At 55.8% G+C, this 27995-nt stretch overlaps 2 protein-coding genes across 6 annotated transcripts; one reads left to right on the forward strand and one right to left on the reverse strand.

Annotated features, from left to right (window-relative positions):
* Positions 1–2841: 2841 nt before the first annotated feature.
* On the reverse strand, positions 2842–8757 carry RIIAD1 (regulatory subunit of type II PKA R-subunit domain containing 1). 2 transcript variants are annotated; one of them, XM_029947898.1, is made up of 4 exons: positions 8627–8757; positions 8056–8132; positions 4699–4745; positions 2842–3592 (listed from the first exon to the last, which is right to left on the reverse strand). In XM_029947898.1, the coding sequence occupies exons 1-4, from the start codon at positions 8708–8710 to the stop codon at positions 3522–3524; spliced, it is 279 nt and encodes a 92-aa protein (XP_029803758.1). In that variant the 5' UTR covers positions 8711–8757; the 3' UTR covers positions 2842–3521. The 2 variants fall into 2 exon arrangements, 1 of the variants encoding a protein (XP_029803758.1); XR_003911856.1 differs by lacking the exon at positions 4699–4745 and having other exon boundaries at positions 3508–3592; positions 8056–8255; positions 8627–8718.
* A 5354-nt stretch (positions 8758–14111) lies between these two features.
* Positions 14112–27993, forward strand: CELF3 (CUGBP Elav-like family member 3). 4 transcript variants are annotated; one of them, XM_029948599.1, is made up of 14 exons: positions 14112–14154; positions 14903–15008; positions 16157–16239; positions 21332–21380; positions 21830–21958; positions 22095–22174; positions 22767–22910; positions 23057–23198; positions 23446–23598; positions 23951–24016; positions 24249–24377; positions 24616–24759; positions 25440–25577; positions 27202–27993. In XM_029948599.1, exons 4-13 carry the CDS (start codon positions 21332–21334, stop codon positions 25565–25567), a joined length of 1164 nt encoding a protein of 387 aa, XP_029804459.1. In that variant the 5' UTR covers positions 14112–14154; positions 14903–15008; positions 16157–16239; the 3' UTR covers positions 25568–25577; positions 27202–27993. The 4 variants fall into 4 exon arrangements, with proteins under 4 accessions (XP_029804459.1, XP_029804455.1, XP_029804458.1 ...); XM_029948595.1 differs by lacking the exon at positions 14112–14154 and having other exon boundaries at positions 14259–15008; XM_029948598.1 differs by lacking the exon at positions 14112–14154 and having other exon boundaries at positions 14259–15008; positions 24252–24377.
* The last annotated feature ends 2 nt before the right edge of the window (positions 27994–27995 follow it).

Genomic DNA, 27995 nt, shown 5'->3' on the forward strand with positions numbered 1-27995 from the left:
CAGAGCATGAGAGGGGGAGGGGCAGAGAGAGAAGGAGACACAGACCCGGAAGCAGGCTCCAGGCTCCGAGCTAGCTGTCAGCACAGAGCCTGACGCGGGGGCTCGAACCCACGAATGTGAGGTCTGACCTGAGCCGAAGTCGGAGGCTTAACCGACTGAGCCACCCAGGCGCCCCCACACTGACACTTTCTAAACCCAAATCTCTTCATGAACTCTTGGTTTAAAGTCCTTTGCTGGCTCTCATTGCTCAGCATAATACAGACCAACCTGCTGGGTTGGGTAGGTGGTGCCCTTTGTGACTTGTCCTGCTGTCCTGGTCCCGTCTGGAGTCTTCTGCCCCTGCACCGTGCCACCCCCAGCCAGACCCCCTCGTGAACGCTGCCCCATGCCAGGCACTGCCCACACTCTCTCCCTGACCCAGCAGCCCCGAGAGGCACAAATTACACGTCCTGGTTTATAGGTGAGAAAGCTACGGTCATGAAAGTTAAGCGCCTGGGTCAAGGCTGCACGTCTAGCAAGCGGTGGGTCAGGATTTAAACGCTGGTGGGCTTTCAAAACAAACCAGAGATGTACTTTCCTCACTTGTCAAGAAGTCTGGAGGCAGGCATTTGCTAGGCTGTTCAAGTGCTCAAGGGGCCACCAGGGCCTTGCTCTTCTGATCTTTCCTCTCTGCCACTTCGTTGGACTGGCTCACTCACCCTCCTGCATGTCACTTCATGGCCTCAGCACAGCCCCTTGGCTCTAGACATCCATCACATGTAGGTTCAAATCAGGAAGGTGAGAAAAGGGGGAGCAGGCATACTATCTTCATCTGCCACCTCCTTCTCCCCCTTACTGTTAAGAAAACAATCGCTCCCCTAGAAACCCACGGTTTGTTTGTACGCGGCTGCTCCTCACTGCAAGGCAGCCTGGGAGACCAAGCCGGGGTGGTCACCTGGTCTGCCATCTGGGGCCGTGCCCCTTGCTGTCCTCCACAAAGCTGAAGCTCCCTTAGCAAGAAAGGGGCCGGGATGAGCAGGCGCAAACAAGGTTCCCTGCCGCCACCACCCACTCAGCACAATACTACCACCTGAGTCCCCCGGCCCCCCAACCCTCAATGCCTGGCAAGTCCTTTCCCACCTGTCCCATGCCAGTTCCCAAGGCTTCCCTCCCTCCCGCAGACAAGGTATTCTCTCTTCCTCCTCCTTTATGTGCACCTATTTCCATCACTAGTGTGTAACTCTTGTTTGTTTTGAGAGAGAGAAAGTGAATGAGTGGGGGAAAGGGACAAAATGAAAATCCCAAGCAGGCTCCACACTCAGCACAGAGCCTGACGCAGGGCTTGATCCCCTCACCCTGGGATCAGGACCTGAGCCAAAATCCAGAGTTGGCCGCTCAAACGACAGAGCCACCAAGGGGCCCTGCGTTACAGCTTTTATAGTGACTGAGCTAAGCCAACTGCTCAGTTATGCAAGCATTCATTCTCTCCGCAGATGCTCACTGCGCACTTGCTGTGTGCCAGACCCTGGGCCAGAAGTCGGGAACTTGACAGTGAACGAGTCCAAGTGTTAGATTTGGTCCCTGCTCTGATGGAGCTCTTGGTCTAAAAGGTGAGAGACCCAGATAGTTAAGGTTTGGGGGGAGAGCTGCACATCACCTCCGGGACATCTGTCAGCATGTGGTGGGATGGCCTCCCCACCATACCCTCGGGACCTGGCACACTGCGTCTCACAGAGCAAATGCACTGTGACTGTGCGCCAAACACATGCTTTCCTTGGCCTTCGAATATACACTAATTGAACTGCTTTTCTTCCTTCGGCCGGGACTCCCAGGAACGGGCCACTGCCCTCTTGCAGGATCGCATAATACCCTCCAGCATCTCTCCCCACCTCGCTGCAGGCCCCTCCTCCTCCCAGGGATGTTTCCAAGAGTGTCTAACTTCACACTTCACATCAGAGGTCCTTCGTGCATGTGTGTTTTCTGCTGGAGGCTTCATCCGGATTTTCTAAACAGGGACACCTCACTGTCGGAGCCACAGCTGCAGTGTGATTCGGAAAGAACCTAAAATAACTCTTCGGGTTCCAGCTCCACAGTGTGTTGTGAATGGTTTTAACAGCTGACCGGCTGCCCTGGGGTGCGGGCAGCTGGGTACAAGATGGACGAGATGCCTGGGGTTGTGCCTGTCACCATGGTGACGTGGACCCCAGACACAGGGGTGGGAGGTCCTTCATACAGTGGGATGCAGAGGCCAGAGAGGTGGGGTGTAAACACAGGCAATGTCTATGCCTTCTGGGCCAGCAAAGGACCTCTCAAGGTCAGCCAGCCCACCCCCAGCCTGTTAGCTGAAAATCAAAAGGATGGGTGCCTTGTTGCTAAAAATCTACCACTTCTGGGTCACCTGTTAGATTCAGATTTCCCAAGACACGTGACCTTAAATGGGCTTTCTCGGTCCCATCTCGTTTTCTCACTGTCCTTCCAGCCAGGTGTCGATACCCGCTGCTGGAGGAAGGGGTTGATCATCGCCCGCACATGCTGTCCAGTAACCCAGGAGGTAAGATGGAGGGAAAAATCCCAAAAAGCCCCAAAGCTTGTTTCAGCACCACCCAGACTGGCTGCGGTCCCCACAGGGTCCCCACCCCCGTTCTTGTTTCTGGCCCTGGCTCTGGGAGGGAGAGGCCTGGAGGGGCAGGGAGGAGGGCCGGCTGGCCGATTGCAGAGTCCCAGGGCTGCCTGGAACAGAGAACCGGAGAGAACCGACCCTGCTGCCGGGCAGGTCAGAGTAGGAGCGAGCTGCCTGTCCCCACCCCCCACCCCCTGCCCCCGCAGAATGGCTTCCTCCTTTGGAGTAAAATATAGAGGAAAGAGCGGAAAGATCTGTTTTTAATGAGCGTCTTTACAAGCCTTTGCAATGGCAGACCAGGCCCGAGGCGTCCTGGAAACCCGGCACTGGCACCGGGGCTCTCTCGCTTCCAGGCGGTCCTGCCGACACAAATGGTGCTGGCAAACCCCACCTCACACCAAACAATCCCAGCCCACAGGATCACTTCAGATATCCCGCCTGGAAGACACGAGGAGGGGCAGCAGGAAAGCCCCTGCCCCGCCCAAGCTGCAAGGAGGGAAACTGCTCCCGCCCCTTCCAGAAGCAATGGGAGCCACTCCCGCACCAGGGGCCCAGGCGTGGCAGGAAAGTCTGATGGCAGGTGTGGGCCCCAGAGGGCCGACCCCCGCTCCCCAGCACTCCCACGTGCCTGCGTTTCGCTAGGCTTAGAAAACAGATGTCTCATCCTGCCGTGGACATGCCAGACAAGCCCTGGGCCGCTCTTCACAGCCGCTAATCCCCCAAAATAGTGTCAAGAAAAAAAACACGCGAGTGAAACTTCTCTGCAGCTTCTCCCTTTGGTTTCTTTCACACCCTGGGCCAAGAAGACGGTGCTTATTTTGACAGGAGTAAAGAAGCCTCCTCTGTAAGTGAGGTTAACACCCACCCCGAGGCGGGGTTCTTGCAGGTCTCTCTCAGCAGCTGAGCATCAAGATTCTGCTAATTAAGCTGCTTTCTTCTCCTTAATTAGCTGCATGTGAATCTTGTTGGGAAGTCTTGGATCCGTGAAATAGTCTGGAATAGGAATTGAAAAGAAATTGTCTAAACCCAAGGGGAAAGGCGGGGAGGGAGACGGCTTACGTGGCTCAAAAGCTGGCATGGCTGTTCCTGGTGGCCCGGCTCTCTAGCCTAGGAGAAGTCACAGCCGGTCCCACGTCCCTGTCCCTGTCTGCCGTGCCCAGCTGCGGCTCCAGCCCCCCGAGGAAGGGCTTACATGAGACAGCTCCTGTCCCTTCCTGGCCACCCTGCAGTGTGTCCGCGTGCTGATGCACAGGGGCCATCAGCTGGCTAAGACATCTCTGGGTTTTCTGCTCCCGGCCCATCCCGGGGCCCCAATAAATGCCAAGTGTTATTCTCGTCTCCGCTCAGCTTGCCAGCTCGCCCCTGAGCTAGCACGCCCTCTCCTCTCTGAGAATATCCTCGTCAAGGAGAGCCAGGCTCTCACTCCATGACGCCAGAGGAGGGTTTTTATACACCCGGCATAATGTGAATCAGAGGCGGCATCTGCTAGGGCAGCACTAGACTCAATTAGAAGTGGTGTGAGGCCAAAACCACTCCCTGGGCGAACAGGACCCAAGAAAGTGTCCAACCCAGCCCTTCCTTCTAAATACCTTTGACCTTAAGCCAGCTGGGGTGGGGAGAGGGGCAGTGGAGCCCATTAGGATCACCTGGGGAGCCTTTACAAACCTGGGGCTGGGCCCGGGCCTGCTAATTAAATACCCACCTCTGGGAGCAGGCCTCGGCATCAGCATTTCTTACAAGCTCCCCAGTGACTCTAGTGAGTGGCCAGGGTGGAGAGCCCTGCCTCAGGAATCCCGGGGAAAGAGCCGCCAGTAGGTTCCTTCTACTGGTTCCTTCGGGAATCTCAAAATTCTTCACAGTTCTCACCAGGAGGAAGTTTTGTGTCCTTTCTGACCTGTCCTCATTTTGAGGAAATGACAACGGAGGAATGAAGGAACAAAGCTCCCTGGGGGGAACTTCGGATGAAGAAGTATCCCAGACATTGCAAGGGGAGCCACGGGCTTGTTCGGAGTCTAAATTTGCAATAATACAAATTGTAAATAACATAAAAGTACAGGTTTCTCAAACACCAAAGCTGGCACTGACGCTGCTTTACTCACCCGCAGCAAATTCTTGGATATCGTCTGGTCTTTTCAAAAACATTTCTCTGGAAAACATTAGGGATAAGGGCAGCAGGAAAGCTGGCTTGAAGGCAGGCTGTGCCCAGGCCGGCTGCAGCCCCTGCACTTTCAGGGCACAGGGGGACCGAGCCACGCCCACCCAGGGGCGTCAGCCGGGTGGCCCCCGACAAAGACACTCCCACTCGTGATTTTCCTTCCAGTCTGGCTCCCGGCTCAGAGGCAAGGAGCAAACATTCTAGACAGCACTACGCCTAGGCGTTGCTCACCTCCCAAGACATGGGTGCCACAGCCAGGCGAGGCTTGTCAATTCATTCAACAAACACTGTCACAGAACCTGAGACCAGGCCACGGGCAGGCAGTGAAGATGAACGACCTGCTGTCTCGTCCTCGAGGCACAGATACACAACCCCATTGCCCGGTGACCACGGTCAACCGTGAACTCCCGCAGGGGCCGGAGTAGCAGAGAAGAGGAACCCAACACGCTGGTGGGCCCCGGCGCCGCTGCGGAGGTGAGCGCGACAGTCCCTCAGTTTCCGGTTTGGTTTGTAAAGAATGTTCATGACTATTATCTCACTTGACAAAAACCTTGGGAAACAGCAAGGATCACACTCCACTTTACATATGAAAGAAATCAAACCTTCAAAAGGTTAATCATTTGCCCAAGTTGATAAAGGGCCAAGGGCCCAGGTTTCTCGGTGCCAAGGCCAGTGCTCTCTACAGCACATCCTGTTGGCCGTGGCTGCCCTGCCCAACAGCCTGGAAGGAGGCCTGGCCTGCCCACGAAGCCCCGCTTCCCAGGCTTTAAGAATCTCGCTTTCCTCGGGGCTCCTGGGTGGCTCAGTCCCTTGGGCATCCAACTACGGCTCAGGTCATGATCTCAGTCTGTGGGTTTGAGCCCTGTGGTGACAGATTCTGTGTCTCCCTCCCTCTCTCTGCCCCTCTCCTGCTTGCGCTGTCAAAAATAATCTTTTTTTAAAATTGACTTTCCTTCTCCTTGAGTTCCATTTGATCATTACTGAGCACTGATTTTGTGTAAGTAACCACACTAGGTATGAGGGAATGATTTTTTTTAAGATGAAATACAGCACCACCTCAAAGAAATGAGTCAAGTAAAAGAGAAGGGGTAAGTTCCCAAATGTCCAAAAGGCCAAGCAAGCATCAGGAAGGGCTATAGCATTAATAGCGGGCTGCAGACAGGGAGAAGTCACTGACAGCAGGGCCCTGGAAATCTTCACAGAGCAGGGGGCACCCCTTGAGGTGCCTGTGGGATTTCAGTAGGCAAAATGAGGGGATCCCAGAGCAGGAGAGCAGCAAGAGCGAAGGCCCAGACATGAAAGGAAACCAGCCGTATTTTACAGATGGTGAACTCCTCAGGGGTAGGGATGGGTCCTGTACACCTCTGAACCCCCAGGGTCCAGAAGAGCATTGGGAGTGTCAGTACCCCTGACAGCGACATCAGTGGGGAGATCAGTGGAATGGTGAGGTTCCATCTGGCTGGTCAGGGGGGCAGGTGCAGAGATCAGTGGGAATCAAAGGGGCCGTATTATGGAGAGCTGGAAGGCCAGGGAGAGACGATTACACTCAATTCAAAAGATGGGGGGATGAGTGCACAACGCTCAGCCTAGTCCCAAAGTGGAACATACCCGGCAGTGAGAATGGAGATCTAGGAGACACAGTTGAACAACTGTCACAAAAGAGCATGTACTGTAGAATTCCACTTACATAAAGTGCAAAGAAGTCAAAACAAATCTGCTGAGGCAGGATCCCGGCCACATTTGGGGGAATCATGCTTAAAAGGGGCCACAGATGGTGTGAGGTGCTGGCCAGGTTCAACTTCTTGATCTGGACCCTAGTACTGTGTATATGCTCATCTTGTGAACATTCACCCAGGTTAGGGTATACTGCTTTTTATTATCTTTCAACGGAATGTTAAAAAAAAAAAAAAAAAAAGGCAGAGGGGACAATATTGTGGAGTCACTGAAGATTTTTCTGGCCAAGGAGAGACATTATCAGTTCTAAAATTTCAGTTCTAAAGATTCATCTGCCTCACTATAGACTAAAATCTTTAAGAAAGCCTTTCTACAATTCCCCTACTCTTCCCATTTTTCAGGTCCAAAATTCAAGATAGTAAGGGTTCCATACACTGTATGTACAAGTGTGCCCTGGAGAGCTGTGACTGAGTGACCATAAATCATTAGGATCTGGAAACCCCAAGTGGAGAGCTTGCTTCCCAACAGAAACACTTTGGAGCTTCTCACTGGTTGCAGTGAATCTAGAACAGAGATCTGCAGAACCCATGAGGGCAGGTATGCTGCCTGACAGAATTCTGTCCCCTCCTCTCCCTTCCTCTATTCCTGCGGGGACATCATCCGAGGTACCTAGTACAGATGTGGGGCTGATTCTGACTCCTACTGGTATCTTCCAAAGGAAATAAGGGTGACACCAAAAACAAAGGCAGGGGCGCCTGGGTGGTGGCTCAGTTGGTTGAGCATCTGACTCTTGATTTTGGCTCAGGTCATGATCTCAGTTTGTGGGTTCAAGCCTCACATCAGGCTCCACACACTGACAGTGCAGAGCCTGCTTGGGATTTTCTCTCTCTCTCTGCCCCTCCCCTGCTGCGCTGCTCCCTCTCTCAAAACAAATAAGTACTTTAAATTAAAAAAACAAAAAACAAGGGATGTCTGGGTGGCTTGATTGGTTGAGCGTTGTCTTCGGCTCAGGTCACCACCTCGCAATCCGTGGATTCGAGCCCTGCGTCGGGCTCTGTGCTGACAGCTAGCTCAGAGCGTGGAGTCTGCTTGGGATTTTGTGTCTCTCTCTCTGATCCTCCCCTGCTCACGCTCTCTCTCTCTCTCTCAAAAATAAACAAAACAGAAAAAAAATTTTTTTAATGAAAAAATATCCAAAAAACCCCCCAAAAACAAATCCTTGGGGCACCTCGGTGGCTCAGTTGGTAGCGTATTCAACTTCCAGCTCAGGTCATGATCTAACAGCTCTGCTCCTGAGCTTGAGCCCTGCACTCGCACTGGGCTGTCTGCTGACAGCTCAGAGCCTGGAGCTTGCTTTGGATTCTGTGCCTGCCTCCTCCTCTCTCTGCTTCCCCGCCCCCGCCCACCTGCACACTCCTCTCTCAAAAATAAACATTAAACATTTTTTAAAATAAAAATAAAATATTCTCTCTACCTTTAAAAAACACATTTTATATCTTTCTGGTCCTAAAGGCAGCAATAAGGAGTGTTTAAACAAAGAAAGAAGGGGCCAGTCACACTCATGTCTTCCCAGCCAAGATTTGGTCATATTTCCCGCTAGTTGTGGCCGGCTGGGAAAACCACCTACCTGAAGAAACCACTTATGAGCAACTCCACTTCTTTGTGCGTCCTTAGGTATTTTTCGTTAGCAATCCGAGTCTGAATCTGGGAGGACGAGAGCAAAAGGTCACGCTCCATGAGAGACAGATTTCAGGGTTCAAGACCTGCGGGGGCGAAGGCCTTGGAGACACACGATGCGCTCTTGACCTGGGTCCTTCCCTGGGATGCCTGAAATGTGAAACCGCCTGTTTTTACATATCAACACCCCCGAGCTGCCGCCTGCTCTGGCTCAGAGGCCATTACTAAGGTCGGGTGTCCACCGTCTGTAAGTTCTTGTTCGGATCGAAGTTACTGTCTCTGGCAAGAATTTCGGGCCACTCCACTGCCTAAACCCCTGCTGTAGTTCTTCCTGCACTTTCAAGCACCTGCCGGGCTCCGTCCGGGGCCCCAAAGCCCAGGGGTCCAGCGGGGGTCTCCCCCAGCCTTCCGCCCCTTCCCCACAGGCTTCTGTGCTCCTCCTCCCGAACTTCCCCCAGGCTGCGGCCCTCCTCCCGGGGGAGCTGCCCTTGGACGGAGGCGGAAGTGGGGGGCGCACCCACCTTGAAGCGGCGCAGCTGCTCCAGCTGCGCAGGGCTCAGCGCCCCGGGGTCCGGCCCCAGAAGCCCGCCATGCAGCGTCGCCATCTTGTCCGGGTCGTCAAGACGACGGACCAAGCGGCAGGAGAGGTCCCGCCCACCCCAAGCACCGCCCCCCCCCGGCACGCGGGGCGGGGCCGGGGCACGCGGTATGGGGGCCGTTCTGGGGCAGCGGAGTGGACTAGGGCCGCTGCCCGCGAGATCGCCTTCCCCAGAGTGGGGAGCTAATTTTCCGTCTTGGTTGTATATGGCATGAGCCCTTCTTGGCCCCACCCAGCCTCACATAGTGGGTTTTTTTTTTTTTTTAGGCTCTAGAGGAAAACTGGAAAAGGAATTCCTAAGGCAGTCTCCCAGAAGCTGGTTCCTGACCCTCCCCTGTTTGGCGACTGTTGGAACCTAATTGTAGGAAGAGAGAATTCAAGCTTCCCCTTCTGCCAGCCTGGAAGTCAAACCCCCATATCAGTCCTGTAGACACCTGACACTTAGCATGAAAGCATCCCATAGGATGGAGTGAACGGAGTTCTGCAAAGGAGGGAACGTTTCTCCCACCAGAGATACTGGAAAGGACCTGGGGGGCATTTTGCCAGAGGTTTCCCCTTTCGGACTGACTTTATTGTGTAGATAAATAACTTGCTCCTCCTAAATTCTAAATTCTCTCTCCCACTCCCAATTGGACAGAGGAGGGGAAAGGCAACTGGTCTTCAAGGTGTGTTCTTCTGGCATCTAATTAAGAAAGGAAAGTGAAACAAAGCCAGAGAGCTGGAAATGGGCCTGGAAAGGACAGGAGCCTGTCAACCCATGTTGTGCTGAGTTTCTGCACCCCCAGAGATCATGCCCAGGAAAGGCCTTCTGGAAAACAGGGAAAAGAAGGCTGGTCTTTCAGGTTTGTGAACTGCCCAAGGAGAAACAGCCCAGCATTAGACCATGGCCTTTGAGGGGTCTCTCCATGGCCTGCCTCCATCTTTCTCAGCAAAGACTTAGGAGAAGTGAAAATGTTGGCAGTTCTCAAGCCAGGGAAAACTCAATGGCGGTAGATTAGGGAGTGAGCTACAGGCCTCTCATTCACGTTAGTAATCATTGTGGTTGTTTGTCTGGTTTTTAGGAGCAGGAGTTAATAGAGAAGTAGATAAGTGGCCATCTGTCACAAGTGATTTCTTCAGGCAGGAGCAGAGGTTGATCAGAGGCGACAGTTCTTGTTGGCCAAGACCTGTCTCTTCCCGCCCCTGCACTCCTAGAGAAGCTAATGAGGGAAGCCCTTAAGCTATAGCGTGCAATATGGTCACCACATTTTAGATACATCATATAAACATTTTGAATAATATTTAGGATGTATCAGTTAAGTGTAATCTATTATTAAAAGTGATTTCAGGGGCACCTGGGTGGCTCAGTCAGTTAAACGTCCGACTTCCGCTCAGGTCATGATCTCACGATTCATGGGTTTGATCTCCACATTGGGCTCGGTGCTGACAATTCAGAGTCTGGAGCCTGCTTCAGATTCTGTGTCTCCCTCTCTCTCTCTGCTCCTCCCCCACTAGTGCTCTCTCTCTCTGTCTTTTGAAAATAAATAAATGTTAAAAAAATTTTTAAGGTGATTTCAGGATGGCTGGGTGGCTCAGTCAGTTAGACATCTGGCTATTGATTTTGGCTCAGGTCATGATCTCTTGGGTTTATGATTTCAAGCCCTACATCAGGCTCTGAACTGATAGTGCGGAGCCTGTTTGGGATACTCTCTCTCTCCTTCTCTCCCCTTCCCTCCCTCCTTCTCTTCTTCTCACTCAAAATAGATAATAAAAACTTAAAATAAAAGTCATTTCAGGGGTGTCTGGGTGGCTCAGTCAGTTAAGCATCCGACTTTGGCTCAGGTCATGATCTCACGGTTCAGGAGTTCGAGCACCACGTCGAGCTCTGTGCTGACACCCAGCTCAGAGCCTGGGGCCTGTCTTCGGATTCTGTGTCTCCCTCTCTCTCTGACCCTCCCTTGCTCACACTGTCTCTCTCTCTCTCTCAAAAATAAAAATAAAACACTAAAAAAAAAACCTTTAAAAAGAGTAATTTCACTTGTTTCTTTAACTTTTTTAATGTGGCTACTAGAACTGTTTAAATTATATATATATGGCTCACATTATATTAAACAATATATGATTTGTTTGGTCTGGACTGGCAAATGTGCACACATATGTAAGTATGTAAAATTGTCTCCATCTTCATACCCCATGTAAAAAATAAGTAATATCCTCCTTCTGCTAGTCTGTAGTCTTCTTGTGCTTTGAGAAGCAATCCACCTTTTCTTGACTGATCACATACCATGCCCCAGATACCCATGTGTGTATGCAAGACAGGCTACTTCTACTTTTGCTTTCTTACAGCACCTCAGTCCTCACTATTGCACCTGGTGTCAGTCAGTCTTCCTGCTCCATTTGAGACAGAAGCCTTTGATGGAAGGAAGGTCATATAATAGGTTGCTGGTATGACCTCATGGTTCCTGCTGCAGGTGGCTTCTTCCCTCAGTTGCTGAGGCCAGCAAGCGACTCACAAGTCTGCCCACCATTTCCACCACTACTTTTTTGCCCTTTCTGAAAAATGTCTCAATTATTTATCATGTCTCATTTTCTTTTTTTTTAATTTTTAAAAAATGTTTTATTTATTTTTGATACAGAGAGACACACAGCATGAGAGGGGGAAGGGCAGAGAGAGAAGGAGACACAAGACAGGAAACAGGCTCCAGGCTCTGAGCTAGCCGCCAGCACAGAGCCCGACGCAGGGCTCGAACCCACGATTGTGAGATCTGACCTGAGCCGAAGTCGGAGGCCCAACCGACTGAGCCACTCAGGCGCCCCTATCATGTCTCATTTTCTAAGAATCTAAAATCAGGAGTAGAACTCTACCTTTATAAAGTCAATCATCTTTTTTATGTAGGGCAGCTTAGCGTCACGTGCAGAAGAATAAGAAAGAGGGTGAGCTTGGGGATGGCAGGTCGAGAAAGAACCTTGGAAGAACCTTGGAAGAGGACTGGGAAGCTTTATTTCCTCCTGGAGAGCCACTCCCCAGAATGGGCCTTTGAGTCAGAGGATTTGCCCTCCAGAGTTTACTCACAGGGCAGAGGTGTGCCCACAGTCACCCAACAAGCATAGCCTGATGCAAGCGCTGGCCTCTTCTCCCCTCACCCCTGCGTCTCCTTTCAGATGGAAACCTTCCATCTGGGGACCACAAGTTAAGCAAAGGATTGGAGGCATTCTGCTGCCTGCAGCTGTCTCCCCAATTGCTGACTGGGAGGAGGAGTGAGGGGAGTTCGTTATAATTCATTTTTGTAAATGTTTAATATTTCAGTTAATGTGATTAGTCCCAAGCCTGAATGAGCAGCAGGGCAGCAGATCTGCTGACAAGACACGGAGTAACAAGATCAACAGGGCCATGGGGTCTTCCTAGACTCCATGCTCAGAGGGTGTGATCTATTTAACATCTCCATAAATACCAAGATCAGATTAGGAGGCAAGAAAAGGAGCAGTGAGGGTGGAGTAGGGAGTGGAAAGTTACTTTCCAGAAGTGTCTGCACTCTTGTTCCCTGGCACTGCCATCACGTGTTCTGACCATGCAGTACTTGGTCCTCTACCATCTCCCCTCAACGTGCCTGTCTAGGTTAGGTAATCATACACACACACACACACACACACACACACACACTCAAACCCAAGCTAAGGAAGAATGGAAGGTATCAACAGAGAATCAAGCAGTAGAAAGAAGGCCATCTCTCACACAGGGCTCAAAGGAAGACACAAGGTTTAAAGGCCAGGTTTAATCATTGCCCCCACTCTCACAGGGAGCATTTGATATGGAGGTTAAACTCAGGACTCAGGAGTCAGACCACCTGGGCTCCACTCTCACTGAGTTCTAGTTACGCAACATTAGGTAAGCCATTTTATCTCTTGCTGACTTGGTTCCCTCATCTTTATTTGGAGATCATGGTAGAAGCTTTATCATAGGGTGATGCTGAGGCTTAAACAAATTAGTAAATACAGAGCACTTGGAACAATGCCTGGGACACCGGTAAATGTCATCTAAGCATGACTATTACTATTACTTCCTGTCCAGAAGAGAAGCCTGCCTGTTGTGGTGGGAAAATGAGGCCTGCTGTGATTGAGTTGGGACATATTTCAGAGACACCAGTGCCACTGTAGGGACATCAGCCGCACTCTGGGGTGAAGAAGGGAATGACAGGAGACAGGGTGCTCCTCAAAGGCTGCAGGCAAGGGCTGCCTTGTCCAGAAGAGTTGATGTCAGCTGGTGCTCCTGGCATGGAGTGGTGCCATGAGTGGACCCAGTGCACGAAGAGGTTAAGCTCTCTCGAGATTATGAGGCAAACGGACCATCCATGAAGAATAGCTGTTAGGAGAGTAATGGCCCAGAAGCGTGCTCCCCTGACCCGTTTTTGCTGCCTGACTCACTTTGAGAGTCCCACTCAAGGAATCTAACTGGGAGAGGGAGGCAAAAGGAGGAGAAATTGGGTTTCTTCTGCCCTGGGGAGGGAGCTTGCCAGCCGTGGTTCTTCCCCCTAAAAGAATCAGGAATCTCCTCTTACCAGAGGTTCTTTGCATCAACTGTTTACTCAAGAAATCATCGTTAAGCAACTGGGTATGAGCAAGAAAGACACTGTGCTAGACACCAAACGGTAAAATGCTGAATTAAGTGGTGTCCTGGTCTTCAAGGAGCTTACAAGCGATAGCTCTTGAAGTCATCACTACTGCCGCCTCCCTGCCCACGCACTTACACACACACACCACCAAGAGGGAGAGAAGGGGGCGTTGGCAAATGCCAGCTAGACACAGTTTTTCTTGGATTCTTTTCTGGGAAGTGCACAGTTCTCTCTTTGCGCCGATTTCACCCTGCTCTCCCCTTCCTCACCCCCCTTTCCATCTTTCCTCTCTGGGTGCCCTTCTGCCCTTTCCTCCAGGCTCTGAGACCTGCTTCCCGCCCCATCTACGTCTCCCTCTTCCCCCCACGCCCAACCTGCCCAACTGTTCCCAAGCCATTTTCTGTTCCTTGGATTCTTTCCTTGGCTCCCCACACTCGGTATCCCCAGATGCCGGCTTCCTTCACCTCCCCTCTGCGCCCCTCTCCTGGGTCTTCGCTTCCAGCACCGGGGACAGCTCCAGCCCCCGGAACAATGGACCCCACATTAGGGCTCCTCTATAAATTCTCCATCTTAGTGTCTTGCCCAACTCGTGATTGTGGAGTAAGATGGGGGAAGGGTTATTATCAATAGAACCAGCTGCTCTTCTGGGGGCGGGAAGGGAGTCATAGAGGAAGGAGATAGAAAGAGGGCGTGGCTCTTGTCTGGATTGTGCGTCCCTCTCCAGGGTAGAGAATTTGTATTCCACCCCTGAGACTGACATCACTGATGTCAGGGGAAAGGAGGTGGGAGTGGGGAGGGGGTGTGGAGGGGGGAGGTTTTTGTTGAGGAGAGCGCGGCCGGAGAGCAGAGCTCCGGGACCCAGGTGACCGGGACAGCAGGCAGCCCCAGCAGCGGGAGCAGCCAGCAGCAGCTCAGGCCCGGGGACCAGGGTGGGGGTGGGAGGGGGGTTGAGGGGAGGAGCTGAAGGGGGGTGGCAGCGCAAAAGGGACCCCCGGAGCCCTGCCACCATCAGAGATCAAGCATCTGGCATCAGGGATCTTCGGACCCAGCAGAAGGATCAGCCACAGGGGAGGTGTCCTCCGGGAAAGCCAACGAGAGCTCCAACCTGCCCCACATCAGGAGTGCCCACACCCCTGACGCTGCTGGCAACCTACTAGGCCCCTAACCCCTAAACCTCCTTCTCCATCACCCTCCTCGGGCCCTTTCCACCACTCCAGCTCTTCACCCACACTTCCCAGCACCCCTGATACACCCTGATCCTCCAGGTCTTGAGCACACTGACCTCCATCCTGGGATATTTGCCAAATCTCTGGGAGGGAGATCATTTGTTTGGGCTATGCCCCCTGGTGGCATGACAGTGTCTGCTTAGACCCCTGACCCCTACCCCTCAACTCCCTGGGCCTCCTTTTGTGTGAAGAGCTGCCCCTCTGCCCAGCACTGTGGTTGGGGGCCAAAGGGAAAGCCAGCTCCGGCTGGGCCCGGCCCCCACCACTTGCCTCCTTGCTGGGCAGCTCCCCTTGGCCTTTGGGCCTCTTCCGGCTCCCCTCGGCCCCTCCTCCTGGGCCGCCCCAATGAAGGAGCCGGATGCCATCAAGCTGTTTGTGGGGCAGATCCCGCGGCATCTGGAGGAAAAGGACCTGAAGCCCATCTTCGAACAGTTTGGTCGGATCTTCGAGCTGACTGTCATCAAGGACAAGTACACCGGGCTGCACAAGGGTGAGGGGTCAGGCCAGGTTGGAGAGGTGTCAGGGCTGGGAGGAGAGGCTGGGAGCGGGGGAAGCCAGCCTGGAGGGCCTGTGTGGCTGGAAAGGACCGTTGTGGAGGGAAAGAGTTCAGGGGCTAGGAAGTGCATGGAGAAGCTGGAAGGGAACAGCCAGGGTGAGCAGGGGACTCAGTTGCAGACCTGAAGAGGTCTCTTTGGGGGAAAAGTTGTGGAGGGGGATGCAGAGACTGGATCTTAGTGGCACAGGGGCTGATGTCGTGGATGAACTCAAAGAAGGATGGAGGACCAAGAGATCTGGTTTGGGAGATAAGGAACCCAGCAGGTGTGTGTGTGTGTGTGTGTGTGTGTGTGTGTGTGTGCGCGCCCAAGAATGTTAGTGACATTATTAGGGTGGGGGTCAACCTGGCAAGAGTGGGCATGGACTGAGCAAAGCAGCTCCAGGACCCGAGAGACCTGAGAAGCAGGGTACGGAGGACAGAGACTGGTACAGGTCTGGGAAGTATGGGGGCGGGAAGTTAAGAGAGCATGGCCAAGAGGCACTCCTCAGGCCTGGCCCTGGGCTGTACGCTCTCGCTAAACAGGGTCAAGCCCAGGTCAGGACTTGGAGAGCTCCAGGCACTGGGGGTGGGGCTGGGGACTGGGTAGTGGCCCCCTGTCTCTCCCCCTCCTGCTCTCTCCCCTTTCCTCCATCTCACTCTCCCCTCTCCACCTGCCTCCGTCAGACTTCAAGAGAGATGAGGAATTGGGAGAATGGAGAGGAGAGGGGTGATGGGGCCCAAGATGGAGGGAGGTGGAGGCGAAGGAGAAGGGGAAGAGAGGCAGGCTCTAAGAAAGAGAGGAGCACACTGCACACACTTGTGTGGCCATCACATGTCTTTCTACCCTCCAACACAAAACCCCCTCCTCCAACAGTCCCCTCGCCCACCATCACCACCATATAAACCTCCCAGGCTCTGTGTCTCTGCCCCGAGACTCCTGGGCCAGAATTCTGGGCCCTCACACACTTCCCCACTCCAATAGGCAGAAGGTGGAAAGAAGAGACTAGCCTCCCAGTCCTTAGTCTCATGGTGGGGGGAGACTTTTAGGGAGGGGAGACCAGGGACTCACCCCTGCCCGGTCTCTTTGCCCCTGCCCTCCTCAGGATGTGCCTTCCTGACCTACTGTGCCCGCGATTCAGCCCTGAAGGCCCAGAGCGCCCTGCACGAACAGAAGACGCTTCCAGGGGTGAGTCCCGCATCTGCAGCTTCCAGGGGGCTGAGAAGGGCCCTAGAAGGGACAGAGGGCTCACCACCCTCCTGAGACGTGGAGCTTATTCTACCTCCTCCTCTCCTCGCTAGGAAGCACTCCTTTCCTTCTAACACCCCTGTTTCTTGCTGAAGATGCCCGCATTTATCTATTTCTTCTACCTGGAGAGAAGAAAAACAGCAATTAGCGAGCAAATGCAATCTTGGTCAGGAGCAGATGCAGCCCCTTGCCTACTTCCCAACCTGCTCATGGGGCAACACTTAGAGAACTTAGCTGGGTGGGAGGCGTGGGGATAGACTTCAGACACCAAGTGTGCGGCAAGGAGGTGCCCAGGCACTCTTGTGTGGCTCTGCAGGGGTGATGTGTGGCTGTGACAGGGCAGCTGGTGACTGGTGGACTTCCACCTCTGTCTGTGCTGGCTTCTAAACTCTGACAGACTGACCCATGTCTCCTAGGGAGAGCCCCAGATATCAGAGTGGAGTAGGGCACGGGTGGGCCTCGGGCTGGGGGGCAAGCGGGGGCAGACCAAAGCGTGCCCAGCGTGGCAGGGGTGCCTGCCCTCCCACGTTGCCTCTCTTCTGCCAGGTCAGAGCCCTTTTTCTCTTCTTCTGAGACAGGCTTGCAGATGGCCCCGGAGCCTGGGCTGGCAGGGATAGAGAGGGTCAGGCTGTCCCAAATCACACCCGTCGGAGGGAGAGGATGTGCCATTCCATTCTGCTGTCTGTCTGCTTCTGCTGACTTTCACCCTGGGAGCCCCAGGATGCAGTCCTAAGAGCTAACCTCATCCCTCCCCTCACTCCTGAGCACAGCCTAGGCACTGGAGACACACGTGTCCCAGCCTCTACCCCTTCCCCCATATGGGAAATAGAGAAAAAGGTTGATTCTCCATCTTCCTGGGAGAAAAATAGATGACACAGATGGGCGAGGCGGGTGGGGGCATCCAGGGAAATTAGAACTGCTTTGACCACTCCCAACTTCAGACCTTCACTAGTTCCGTGCCCCACCCCCTCCGTGGCCCTCAAGCCTTGAATGCCTAAGAGAGCCAATCTCGAAGCCAACCCAGCTTTCAGTTCATGGCCTTGTCCCAGTTGGTGGCCACACAGCCAGCACAGTTGTTGGCCGTGGAAGTGAGGATCTGTGCGAGTATGTGAGAAGGCTTGGGACCCAGGGAGCCTGTGTGTGCGCGCGTGCGCCCGCCAGCCTGGGTGTGTGGGTGCTGGCACTTGCATCCCTGGGAATCCTGGTTTCCATCACGTCACATCTCAACTTTCCTTTCTTTCCTTTTCTCCGTGGAGACCCCTGACAAATCAGTAGTTTTCATCTCTGTCAGTGTCTCCATCTTCTGTTGCCTTGCTCTCAGAGCCACCCCCTGCCCCTGCTGCGGGAACCAGAAGGGGCAAAGGGAGAAGGCAGAGAGAGGAAGGGAGCCTGGAGTGTGGACTTGGTGACAGAGACGGCCTGAGGGGGTGGGCCGGAGGCCAGCCAGGGCGCCTGCCATGGGGCAGCCCCTGTTCCCCAGCCCCTTGTATGCTCAGGCAGGGTTCCAGCTGTCCAGGACGGCCTCCCCTTCCTGAAAAAATAGGCCCAGGATGAAGGGTGCCTGGTTAATGATTGTCTAGCTCTGCCCCTGCGTGAGCTCTCAGGTGATTCTGAGGCCTCTGCTCTGGCCCTTGCCTCAGGGGACAGAAGCCAGATTGTCCTGACAGAGATTTATCTAACAGGAAATGGGGGATTCCACCCTCCATTGGGACCCCAGTGCTGGGGGCGTGGGGGTGCAGACCAGGCGAGTCTAGGGGAACAGTTGTCTGTGACCAGGCTCTGCCTGCCCCTTGTATCCCCCAGGTCTTTTCTCTGCCACCTGCCTTCCTGGCAGTGTTGTTCCCTCAGAAAGTCGTTCAGTGTGTGTGTGTGTGTGTGTGTGTGTGTGTGTGTATAATGTGCCACCTTTGTGCAAAGTCCTTCCTGCGTCTAATCTCTACCCCCTCCTAATACAGGCTCTTTTTTTTTTTTAAGAGATTTGACTTTTTTTAAGTGATCTCTGCACCCAACACGGGGCTCAAACTCACAGCCCTGAGATCAAGAGTTGTGCACTGCACTGACGGAGCCAGCCAGGCGCCGAAGTACAGGTCTTTTTCACTGGGAGCATTTAGCTCTCTCTCTTTTCTCCTCGTCTTTGTCACCCCAGAATCTGGAAGGTGCCACCAGATTGGGGGGATGCTTGGGCTGCGGAGAAGAAGAATGGAGGCTGGGCTTGTGGCTGTCAGGCCCCGTTTCCTTTTCTGTCTCCTGAGTATTCCCTGAAGGGGCTCTGCCACAAGCCCCTGGATTCCTGCCGCTGGCAGGGTGTGGCTTCCTGGAGGTGGCAATGGGAGCAAGGCTTTCTGCCTCTCCTGCCCTTCCCCCTTTGCTTGGGCCCAAATCCCACCCTGGAGACATGGGCCCTCACTGTCGGCTCATTGTGGGGCCAGCGGACCCTGACCCTGTGGATTGGATCCACGTGTAGTCCTGGACACCTGGAGGAAGGAGGTGTGGGGCCAAGGGCGGCAGCAGGCCTGTGCCTTCAAGAAAATTAGATTTGCTGGAAATAATGAGCTCTTCCTGGAAGTGGGGTCTTGGCTGTTGGTGACAAGGATGGGGGCCTTATGAGTGACCAAGCTGGTGGGGGGACCTGAGCGCTACTTGGAGTATAAATAGCTTCTTCTTCTTTGAGAGGCCCTTGGGAGGGCTTATCACCTGGCTGGTGGTGGCGAGGGAAGAGCAGCGCCTGACTCTGGGTTGCCAGGTAAACAGGGCCCAGCTGGACTCAGGGGAGGGGGCAGGTGTGCCAGAACTGAGCTAACAAAGACCAAGCTCCCCACAGGAAGTGCCAGGCCAAGAAGGAGAGGCTGGGCCTGGGGCACTGGGGGCCACCGAGGGAAGCTGCCTGTGACGGAGTGAAGGGAGCCTGTGTTGTGGCCTGTGTGCTTGTGTGTGTCTTTGTGCGAATCCGTATCAGCTGATATTTATTGAGGGGCTATTTTTGTTCCCCGGGAGCCTGTGCAGCAAGGGAATGGCATCCTCCCTCTCTGGGTCTCCGGTCCCCCCTCATCGTCTAGAACAGCAAATCCCCAGGGGCTTATGGGAAGGGGTTAGTGTCAAGGAAAGAATTCCCTGATGCTGTGGGAGCACCCTGATTCGGATTCTTCCTCTTCTGTGGGGGATGGGGGGGCCAAGGTGCAGAGAGGAGGAGGGTGCAAGACTAAAGGGCCTGAGCAGCTGATCCCCACCCCACCCCCACACCTCTCTTCCTCTCTCTCTCTCTCTCTCTCTCTCACACACACACACACACACACACACACACACACTCCTGAGGAGATTGAGTCCCGGTGGGATAATCCCAGATTGGTGGAGGATAAAGCTGGGGGCAGATTGGCCAGAGGATTTGGGTGACTGTAACCCACCTCCCCCAGCCAGCTGCTCTCGCATCCATAAATGGGGGTAGGGCAAGGGCAGGGGTGTCAGCTAAGGTGGGGCTTGGGTTTGATACAGGGCTGGGGATGCCTCACCAGCAGAGTCATCAGACTGACTGGAATGGCCTGATACTGGGAAGAGGGTCCAGGCTGCAAAGGGGCAGGAGGCAACTATCGGTCCTGCCCTTCTTTGTGCACAGTGAGGACACACGGGATCTCCCACGGCTGCAGCACTAGAGCTGAGGGGAGCCTGACTCACCACCACCTGATCTGCCCCACTGTTTCACACGTGAGGAAACTGAGGCCTTGAGGAGAAGAGTGACTGATCCAAGGTCACCCAGTTAGTGAGTGGTGGGGCCAGCCCTGACCCCCCAGTCCAGTGCCTTTCCTGAGGATACCTGTAGCCTCTATTAGAATGTGGATTAGTGGCTTCCTTTGTTTAATATTTATTTTTGGCCAGATGAGTGGAGTGGGGTGATCAGGTACAGCCCCAGTGGTCTTAGTCTGCAGTAGCAAAATACTTCCAGACACAAAACACTGAGTCCTTCCCCTCCCTCCAGTTCCGAAGATGCTTCCCACCCTAGCTAAGGAAATCAACCTGCAGGAGTCACTGCGAAGTCCTCTCAGCGGACAGGAACGTGGGGAGTGGGGCTGGGGGTGTCTGCATTTCCACCAGAGGCCGAACAAAGGGAGAGCTCTGCAGGACCTCAGGGTATAGGGAGAATCAGGGCGAATCTCAAACAAGCACAGGACAGCAGTTCCCCCTTCAGAGCCCTCTCAGCTGGGAGACAACAAGGATTTGGTCCAGATGAGGAAGGCAGGGGAAGGAGACAGCGTAGCCCCAGCAGAGCCTGCTGGGCACAAATCAAGAGGCTTGTCCTGGGCCCCTCCCCCACCTCCCAGCCCCCACTGAATCCTCCACCCCCAGCATACCCTGTTCCCACCCGCCCCCCACTCTCCGTCTCCGGGTGTGTGGAGCAGCAGAAGTGATGACGTCACCACGGTCGCCAGGGCGACGGGAGGGATAAATCAGGCTGAGTGGGCGGTTGCCATGGTGTGCATTCTCCCGTTGCCACGGAGACTGGGCATCTGCTCCCTTTGTGCTGCCCGAATGCCTTCCCCCTGGGGTCAAGGGGTGTAGGGGGGCAGAAAGGGAGGCAGACACACCTCTAGAGGTCAGAAGGAAGTCGGGGTATCTGTGGGGTGTCCCTCGGTCTACTCTTTGGGGCTGCTGGATGAGGCGGCCTCTGTTGCTCCTACTTTGTGAAATTGAGGCAGCCCTTGCTGGCTAGCCCCTTGGTTGGGCTCTGACTCAGGACCCAGGTTCTCTGGGCAGCTCCATTTGCCCCCCAAGGAGAGCATCCCTGACCAAGTCATCTGGGGCCTCACCTGAGCCTGGAGCTGGCCACAGGAGCAGCCTCCTATACACCATCACCTTGCACTGCCTCTAATCCGCTCGGGTCCTAATCCTGAACAAGATTAGGCCCATCCCTTCCTTCCCATCAGCAATTTAGGGCCTGGGGTTTCCTCCCTCCAGCCACTCTGCAGGTCCTGGCCTGGGGAGGGCTCTTGGGGGACTCAGAGGGGGTCCCCAGCAGTTGCCTTCTCTTCTCTCCTTTTAGATGAACAGGCCGATCCAGGTGAAGCCCGCCGACAGCGAGAGCCGAGGAGGTAGGTTCTATGCCTTTAGACTTTGGACTCAGTTCGGCCCCACCACCCTGCAGGCCCAGGGCTTGGAGAAGCTAAGGCGCAGCTTCTCTGGAGGAAGAAAATCTGAGAATTCCAAAGGGTTCTCAGTTAAGGTGGGGATTGAAGTCAGTGTGGCCAGAGGGGATGTAATCCCGTCCATTGTAGAGATGGCAACACTGAAGCTCAGAGCCAAGTGCAAATCCTTCGAAGCTGGAACGAGCACTCTGTGTAGCTGTGCCCCATTGCCCCAAGCATCACGAGTGTCACACGATAGAAGCATTAGTCCCGTGGTGAGGACAGTGTCAGCAGCCCTAAGGAGCTGCTGAAGTCCTGAGAAGGGCGGGATTTCTCCCTGTCTGGAGGGGAAGTAGAGCTAGGAAGTCAGCCGGGAGGCCCTGCACATGCCCCTCCTCCTTGGCCCCCCCTCCCAGAAGACCGGAAGCTCTTTGTGGGGATGCTAGGGAAGCAGCAGACAGATGAGGACGTCAGAAAGATGTTCGAGCCTTTTGGGACCATAGACGAGTGCACTGTGCTCCGGGGGCCAGACGGCACCAGCAAAGGTACCCAGTCGCCACCCCTTCCCCAATGGGGCCCTCTGGCCTTCCCGCCCCTCCCCCACTGACTCCCTGGGCAACCGGGACCATGGGGCTCTTGAGCGGGCTCTCAGCCTCTCCTTATTGCTCTTGAATCCTGTAGGCTGCGCCTTTGTGAAGTTCCAGACCCACGCTGAGGCCCAGGCGGCCATCAACACCCTTCACAGCAGCCGGACCCTGCCAGTGAGCCCCCGCCCCCTGACTTACAGTCACATCTCAGATGGCACCTTCCCACCCCAACCCCTACCCCTGTCCCTCACCTCCACTCCACCACCTTGCCCCCCTCTCCGGCCTCCGCCACCACTGCCATCTCCTCTCCCACTTTCCCCGACCTCCCCACCCCCACTAGCGGGGCGTCGGGACACTTGCTTAGAGGCCCCTCGTGCCCTCTGCACATGCGTGGCCCAAATCACTGCACTGGTGGAGGACCCTCTGGCAGAGCAAGCCCCCCAGACTCTGAAAGATCCCCGGCAGAGGCAGGGCAATCCTTTAGCAGGAATGCGGCCAAGTAGACCCAGCACGGGATAGCGAACCGAATTCCAGATTCTAAGATTCTACAACAGTTCTTGCAAATCGTCTTGGTTTGGGTTCTTCTTTAATGCAGGCTGGCACTGAGATGTGAGGGCTCATCCTCCAAGCGCACGGGGTCGGGGTCATGGTTGCCCTCCCAAAGAGGCCAGGTCTTAAGGGGGGAAACCGAGGCCGGTGCTGAGGGCCCTGGAGGAGGAGAGACCCCGACGCCATCCCTCTGACCACTCATGTGGCCCATGCCCAGGGGGCGTCATCCAGCCTGGTGGTGAAGTTTGCTGACACGGAGAAGGAGCGAGGTCTCCGCCGGATGCAGCAAGTGGCTACCCAGCTGGGCATGTTCAGCCCCATCGCCCTGCAGTTCGGAGCCTACAGCGCCTACACCCAAGCTGTGAGCACTGACCCCTGGCCCGTCCCCATCTCCTCCTGTCCTCTGGGACCTGCCCCCATCTTTCCAGTGCCAAGGTCCAGGTAGGGAGGGGAGCAAGGCCGGGCACAGGGGACCTAGCCAGCTCTCTTGTCCCTCCCTTCCTGCAGCTGATGCAGCAGCAGGCGGCCCTGGTAGCGGCTCATAGTGCCTACCTCAGCCCCATGGCCACCATGGCTGCCGTGCAGATGCAGCACATGGCCGCCATCAATGCCAACGGCCTCATCGCCACCCCCATCACCCCCTCCTCAGGTAAGGCCCCGGGCAAGGCAGGCTGGGCGGCTGTGAATGGGCTAAGTCGGATGAGCCACCATAGGGTGTAGGGAGGAGTGGGGCTTGGGACGCAGGGGCAGCCAGAGACAGGGTCTGGAGGGGACTTCAGGGCTGAGAGCGTCCGGCCTCTTCCCTTCTGCCCTCAGACTTGCTGACTGGTTCTCTGCACTGTGTGCATGTGTGTGTCTGCTTCTCTGCTCTGCTCTGTCGCTTCCTCCCCTGCCAGGAACCAGCACCCCTCCTGCCATGGCCGCCGCCACGCCCGTCTCTGCAATCCCTGCCACCCTGGGCGTCAACGGCTACAGCCCGGTGCCCACCCAGCCCACGGGGCAGCCTGCCCCTGATGCTCTGTATCCCAACGGGGTTCACCCCTACCCAGGTGGGGGTCTCTGCCTGCCCACCCCTCTCCTGGGCAACCATCCAAGCCACCACGCCCCCTGCTGGCAGACAGCGGGGACACACCTTCCGCCCCAGGCCTCAGAGTTACAGGGTGCTTTCTACCTCTCGGTCCTCCCTGGGCTGGGGTGCCCCTTCCCACGGTCATCCAGGGAAGCCGAGGCGTGGAGAAGTACAGGGCTGCACAGCCGGTCACAAGTTCTGGGGTCTGTGTGTCAGCACGCTGTCCCGCCCGCCCAGTGCCCTGCATGGCCGTGCTGGCCATGCTCCCCGTCCACCCAGCCTGTGCTCCGCACCCCGCGCCCCCCACTCACCTCCGGTGCTGCTCTCCCCAGCCCAGAGCCCCGCAGCCCCCGTGGACCCCCTGCAGCAAGCCTACGCGGGCATGCAGCACTACACAGGTGAGGAGCCCAGGGCCCCCAATGGGAGGGGCCAGGAGGGACTGAGGCCACCCCCTCAGGCTTCCTACTGTCAGGGGCAGGTCACTGAGTCTGAGGAACCTCCCTTTCTGTCTCCTCTCAGCCCATGACTTCACTGGCTGGCGGGGGGAGGGGGGACTGGGGCTGGCCAGAGCCCTGGAGGTCAGGGGAATCTTGGGACCCCCCATTAGTGGTCTCTGTTTTCCTACCCCAGCAGCCTATCCAGCAGCCTACAGCCTGGTTGCGCCTGCGTTCCCACAGCCCCCCGCCCTGGTCGCCCAGCAGCCCCCGCCTCCTCCCCAGCAACAGCAGCAGCAGCAGCAGCAGCAGCAGCAAAGGGAAGGTGCGCCCGGGGACAGAAGTGCCCCTGTCCTGGGCTGGGGACTCCCTGGGGCCTGCTCTGAGCCTGGCTCTGGTCCCTCCCCGGCCCCCCCGCCCCCAGGATGAAAGCCAGTGGGGCGATGAGGCTGGGTGCTCTAGCCTGCATGGTGGGGGGCGGGACCTGGAGGCTCCTTCCAGGACCCCTGCCCTGAGTGGCCCCCAGTCACTGAGCTCTTCCTCTGTCCCTGCTGCCACCCCAGGCCCTGACGGCTGCAACATCTTCATCTACCACCTGCCCCAGGAGTTCACGGACTCAGAGATCCTTCAGATGTTTGTCCCCTTTGGCCACGTCATCTCAGCCAAAGTCTTTGTTGACCGGGCCACCAATCAGAGCAAGTGTTTCGGTAAGGATGGGATGATCCCAGACCTAAAATACGGCAAGTGTTTGCCAAACTCCGGATGAGGACGAGGTCTGGGACATTGAAAGGTGTATGGTCGCAGTGGGCCCAAGCCTTGAAATCGGGACTGCCCCAGCATTGGCGAGAAACAGTCCTTACACCCTCGACACCCCATACCAGCTGCCTGTCCAGGCCCACCTCGTCCTCCGAAAACCACAGCTTTGCCATTTCCTCTAGAGCACTGGCCAAGTTCATGCTCCAGGAGGTCTGGAAGAGGGGCTCGGGCACGGGAATGGGATGTTTGATTTTCAAAAGGAAGACTTATCGAGTGGAGGCTTTTGCCTTCATGTCTTTTAAAGGCTGCGTCAGGCGAGAGGGGGCGCTGTCCTCCTTGCTTGTGAAGCCAGGTAGGGCCAGAGGTGGTGTTTTCAAAAGGCAGGCTCAGAGTTAACCAGGCTAAAGCCGGGCTGCCCTTCAAAGAGCGCTAGAAAGACTGTCCTAGTGCATGTGATTAGCGGGACTACATTCATTCACTCAACCCATTGATCAGCAGCTGCTCATCGAATGCCTACTATGGGCCAGGCAGCCTTCCAGGCATTTGGGGTCCCTGCCGGGGAACAAAAAGCAGGCTCTGGCCCTGAGGGGAACTTGAGGTTGGGCCGGGCCTTATGCCCCTCTCACCTCAGGCTTTGTGAGTTTCGACAATCCGGCCAGTGCCCAGGCTGCCATCCAGGCCATGAACGGTTTCCAGATTGGCATGAAGCGCCTCAAAGTCCAGCTAAAGCGGCCTAAGGATGCCAACCGGCCCTACTGAGGGCCCCCAGGTGGGTCCTGCTCCCGTCCTGTGACCACTCCAGCTCCCGCACACTGAAGCCAGGGCCCTCCCCTGGACTGCACGCCCCCCTTCCCTCAGCCTCAGGGATGCCCACCCCCACCCCACTCCCGACTCCAGGCACTTGAAGCAGGGATCTGGTATTGCTCCCTCCACTACTGTGTTTCAGTCACCTGAGTCATTCTCTCTCTCTCTCCCTCTCTCTCTCTGTCTCTCTCTCTCTCACACACACACACACACACACACACACACACACACCATACACACTGTGACACCAGAGAGAGCCAAGCCTGTCTGTATCTGTGTCTACTACCCAGGTCTTTCTCAGTATCTGGTCTTGTTCGTCTGGTCAGTGTCCGTTGTGTTTGTGTCTCTCTCTGGTTTTCCTCTGGGTCGGAGTGGAATTAGGGGAATAGAGTAAGGGGGGAACGGGAGCTGGGTGAGGTTAGTGGAGGGTTCTAGAACCATGGCTCCTGGAATATCTATTCTCCTGAGAGGTGGGGACATCAGACCCTCGGTGCCCTGGCCCAGGTAGTGTAGACTCTGGACTCCCGTGTAATACAGACCTGTGGGACAGCACAGAGTGCACAGGACAGACTGGGGGGAGGCCACGCTTCAGGCTGCCCAGGTTCAGGTGGAAGAGGCTGAACAAAATGACATACCGCCCGAATTTCACTGAACGGGCCCCTCCGCCCCACTGCCTAGCACCACCCCAGCCTCGCGGCCGCAGAGCTGTGAACTTGGGGACTTTTGTGTTTGTGTAATCTCCTTTGGACCAAACCCCCTGAAAAAACACAACCCAAGAACAATACCCACGTTTTCTGTTTCTCCCCCTTTCCCCCCCAATCCTGGCTGCTTAACTCCCCCCACCCTGGGGGCCCCCCAGCCCAGGGCCCGTGTCCATTGTCGGCCGAAGCCCCCATCCCTGGACCCCTGCTCCGGGCCCCTGTAAGTTGCATGGAACGAGCGTGTTGTCTTTGGAGCCAATTGTTTGTTCTTCGGGGAGGGGGCCGTGGAGGGAAGCGCCCCTCAGCCCAGGGTCAGGGCCGGGGGCAGCTCGCGGGACGTGCTTGGTCAACAGTGGTTGGTGACTGTGGTCTGTGTTCTGTGCATTTCTCTCTTGCTTTCTTTGTTCCTTTCTGGAAAGGAATGAGAGCACTCTCTAGGGGCTGGGGCGGGGGGTCTCAGCCCCAAGCCCAGCCCCAGGCCCTAGCCTGGCCGCCTTGCTCTTTCTCCAGGTGTCTGTCCATGCCCCGCCTCCTCCTTTCTCTTAGCTATCTCTGCCTGCCTGCCTGTTGTCTCTCTCCTTGGCTTTGTCCCCTCCAGCCCCCATCAGCGTATCTTCCAGCCTTTCTCTCACGGGCTGTGTGACTATCTCCTGAGTATCCTTTGGTTTCCGGTATCATGGGCCCTCTCCCGTCTCCTCCACCCCTGCCCCTTGTCTGACAGCTGGGGGGCTCCATCTGGACTGAAGCCTTTCCAGTGACCTGCCTTCTCCAGGCAGCTCCATCCTATGCTGCGCCAGCCAGCCGAGCTGCCTCTTCCCCCGCAGGGGCCTGTGACCTGCGCCGACTCTGTCTCCCCCACAGCTTCACCCCTATCTCCTTCCTTCACAGGTCTGGAGACACCAGAGGAAGGGGCACCATACCCCTCTCCCCACAACTGGCCCCAGCCCTCTCTGCACACCTGCCCAGGGCCTCCAGGGGGCTCTGGGGCAAAAGCTGCTTCCCAGCCCCGGGGACAGGACACCTGTCTGCTCCCACCACCCCGTCCCTCCTGAAGGGCCCGTTTCCTCCCAGGTGCCCTTTGGCCTTTGTGAGGGAGCAAGGGACAGGCTCGAAGGGGTATCTGCCTTCAGCTGGGGCTCCTGTGGTGACCTTCTGTGCCCAGCTTTCACACTCGCGTCCCCCACCAGTGGGCCTGTGGCCCCAGGAGGGTGGTGGGGGCCTCCCACAAGCCCCCCGCCTCACCTTTGCCTCAGCCTCTTCCCCACATTAGGGGTTTCTCAGAAGCTGGCTCTCACACCACCTGCCACCCTCAGCTAGAGGTAGGATATCCCCGGACCATGGGCTCCCAGCCCTAAAATTCACTGCCTCCCCCATGGGCCCCTCTAAGGAGGGTGTGGGGGAGCCCTGAGGGCTGCCTCTCCACCAGTCAGCCACAGAGACCCTCCTCCTTTCACGAGGAAAAGACCTCCCCTGAGCCCCTAAAAATGTTTACAGTCTCTGCTGGTCCCCTCTGTGTAAATACCACCACCACCCGTGCGTTACCCAGCCCGGCCCGGCCCGGACGCTGCCAGCTCTCTTTCTGGGAGTTTAGACAATGTTTCCCTTGGATTTTTTCTCTCTCTTGATTTCTCCCTTTGCTTTGGGGGTAAATGGGTGTTTGGGAGGAGGGGGGTGGGGAGGGC

This window comes from Suricata suricatta, chromosome 8 (genome assembly GCF_006229205.1).
Source record: "Suricata suricatta isolate VVHF042 chromosome 8, meerkat_22Aug2017_6uvM2_HiC, whole genome shotgun sequence".
Lineage (NCBI taxonomy): Eukaryota > Metazoa > Chordata > Mammalia > Carnivora > Herpestidae > Suricata > Suricata suricatta.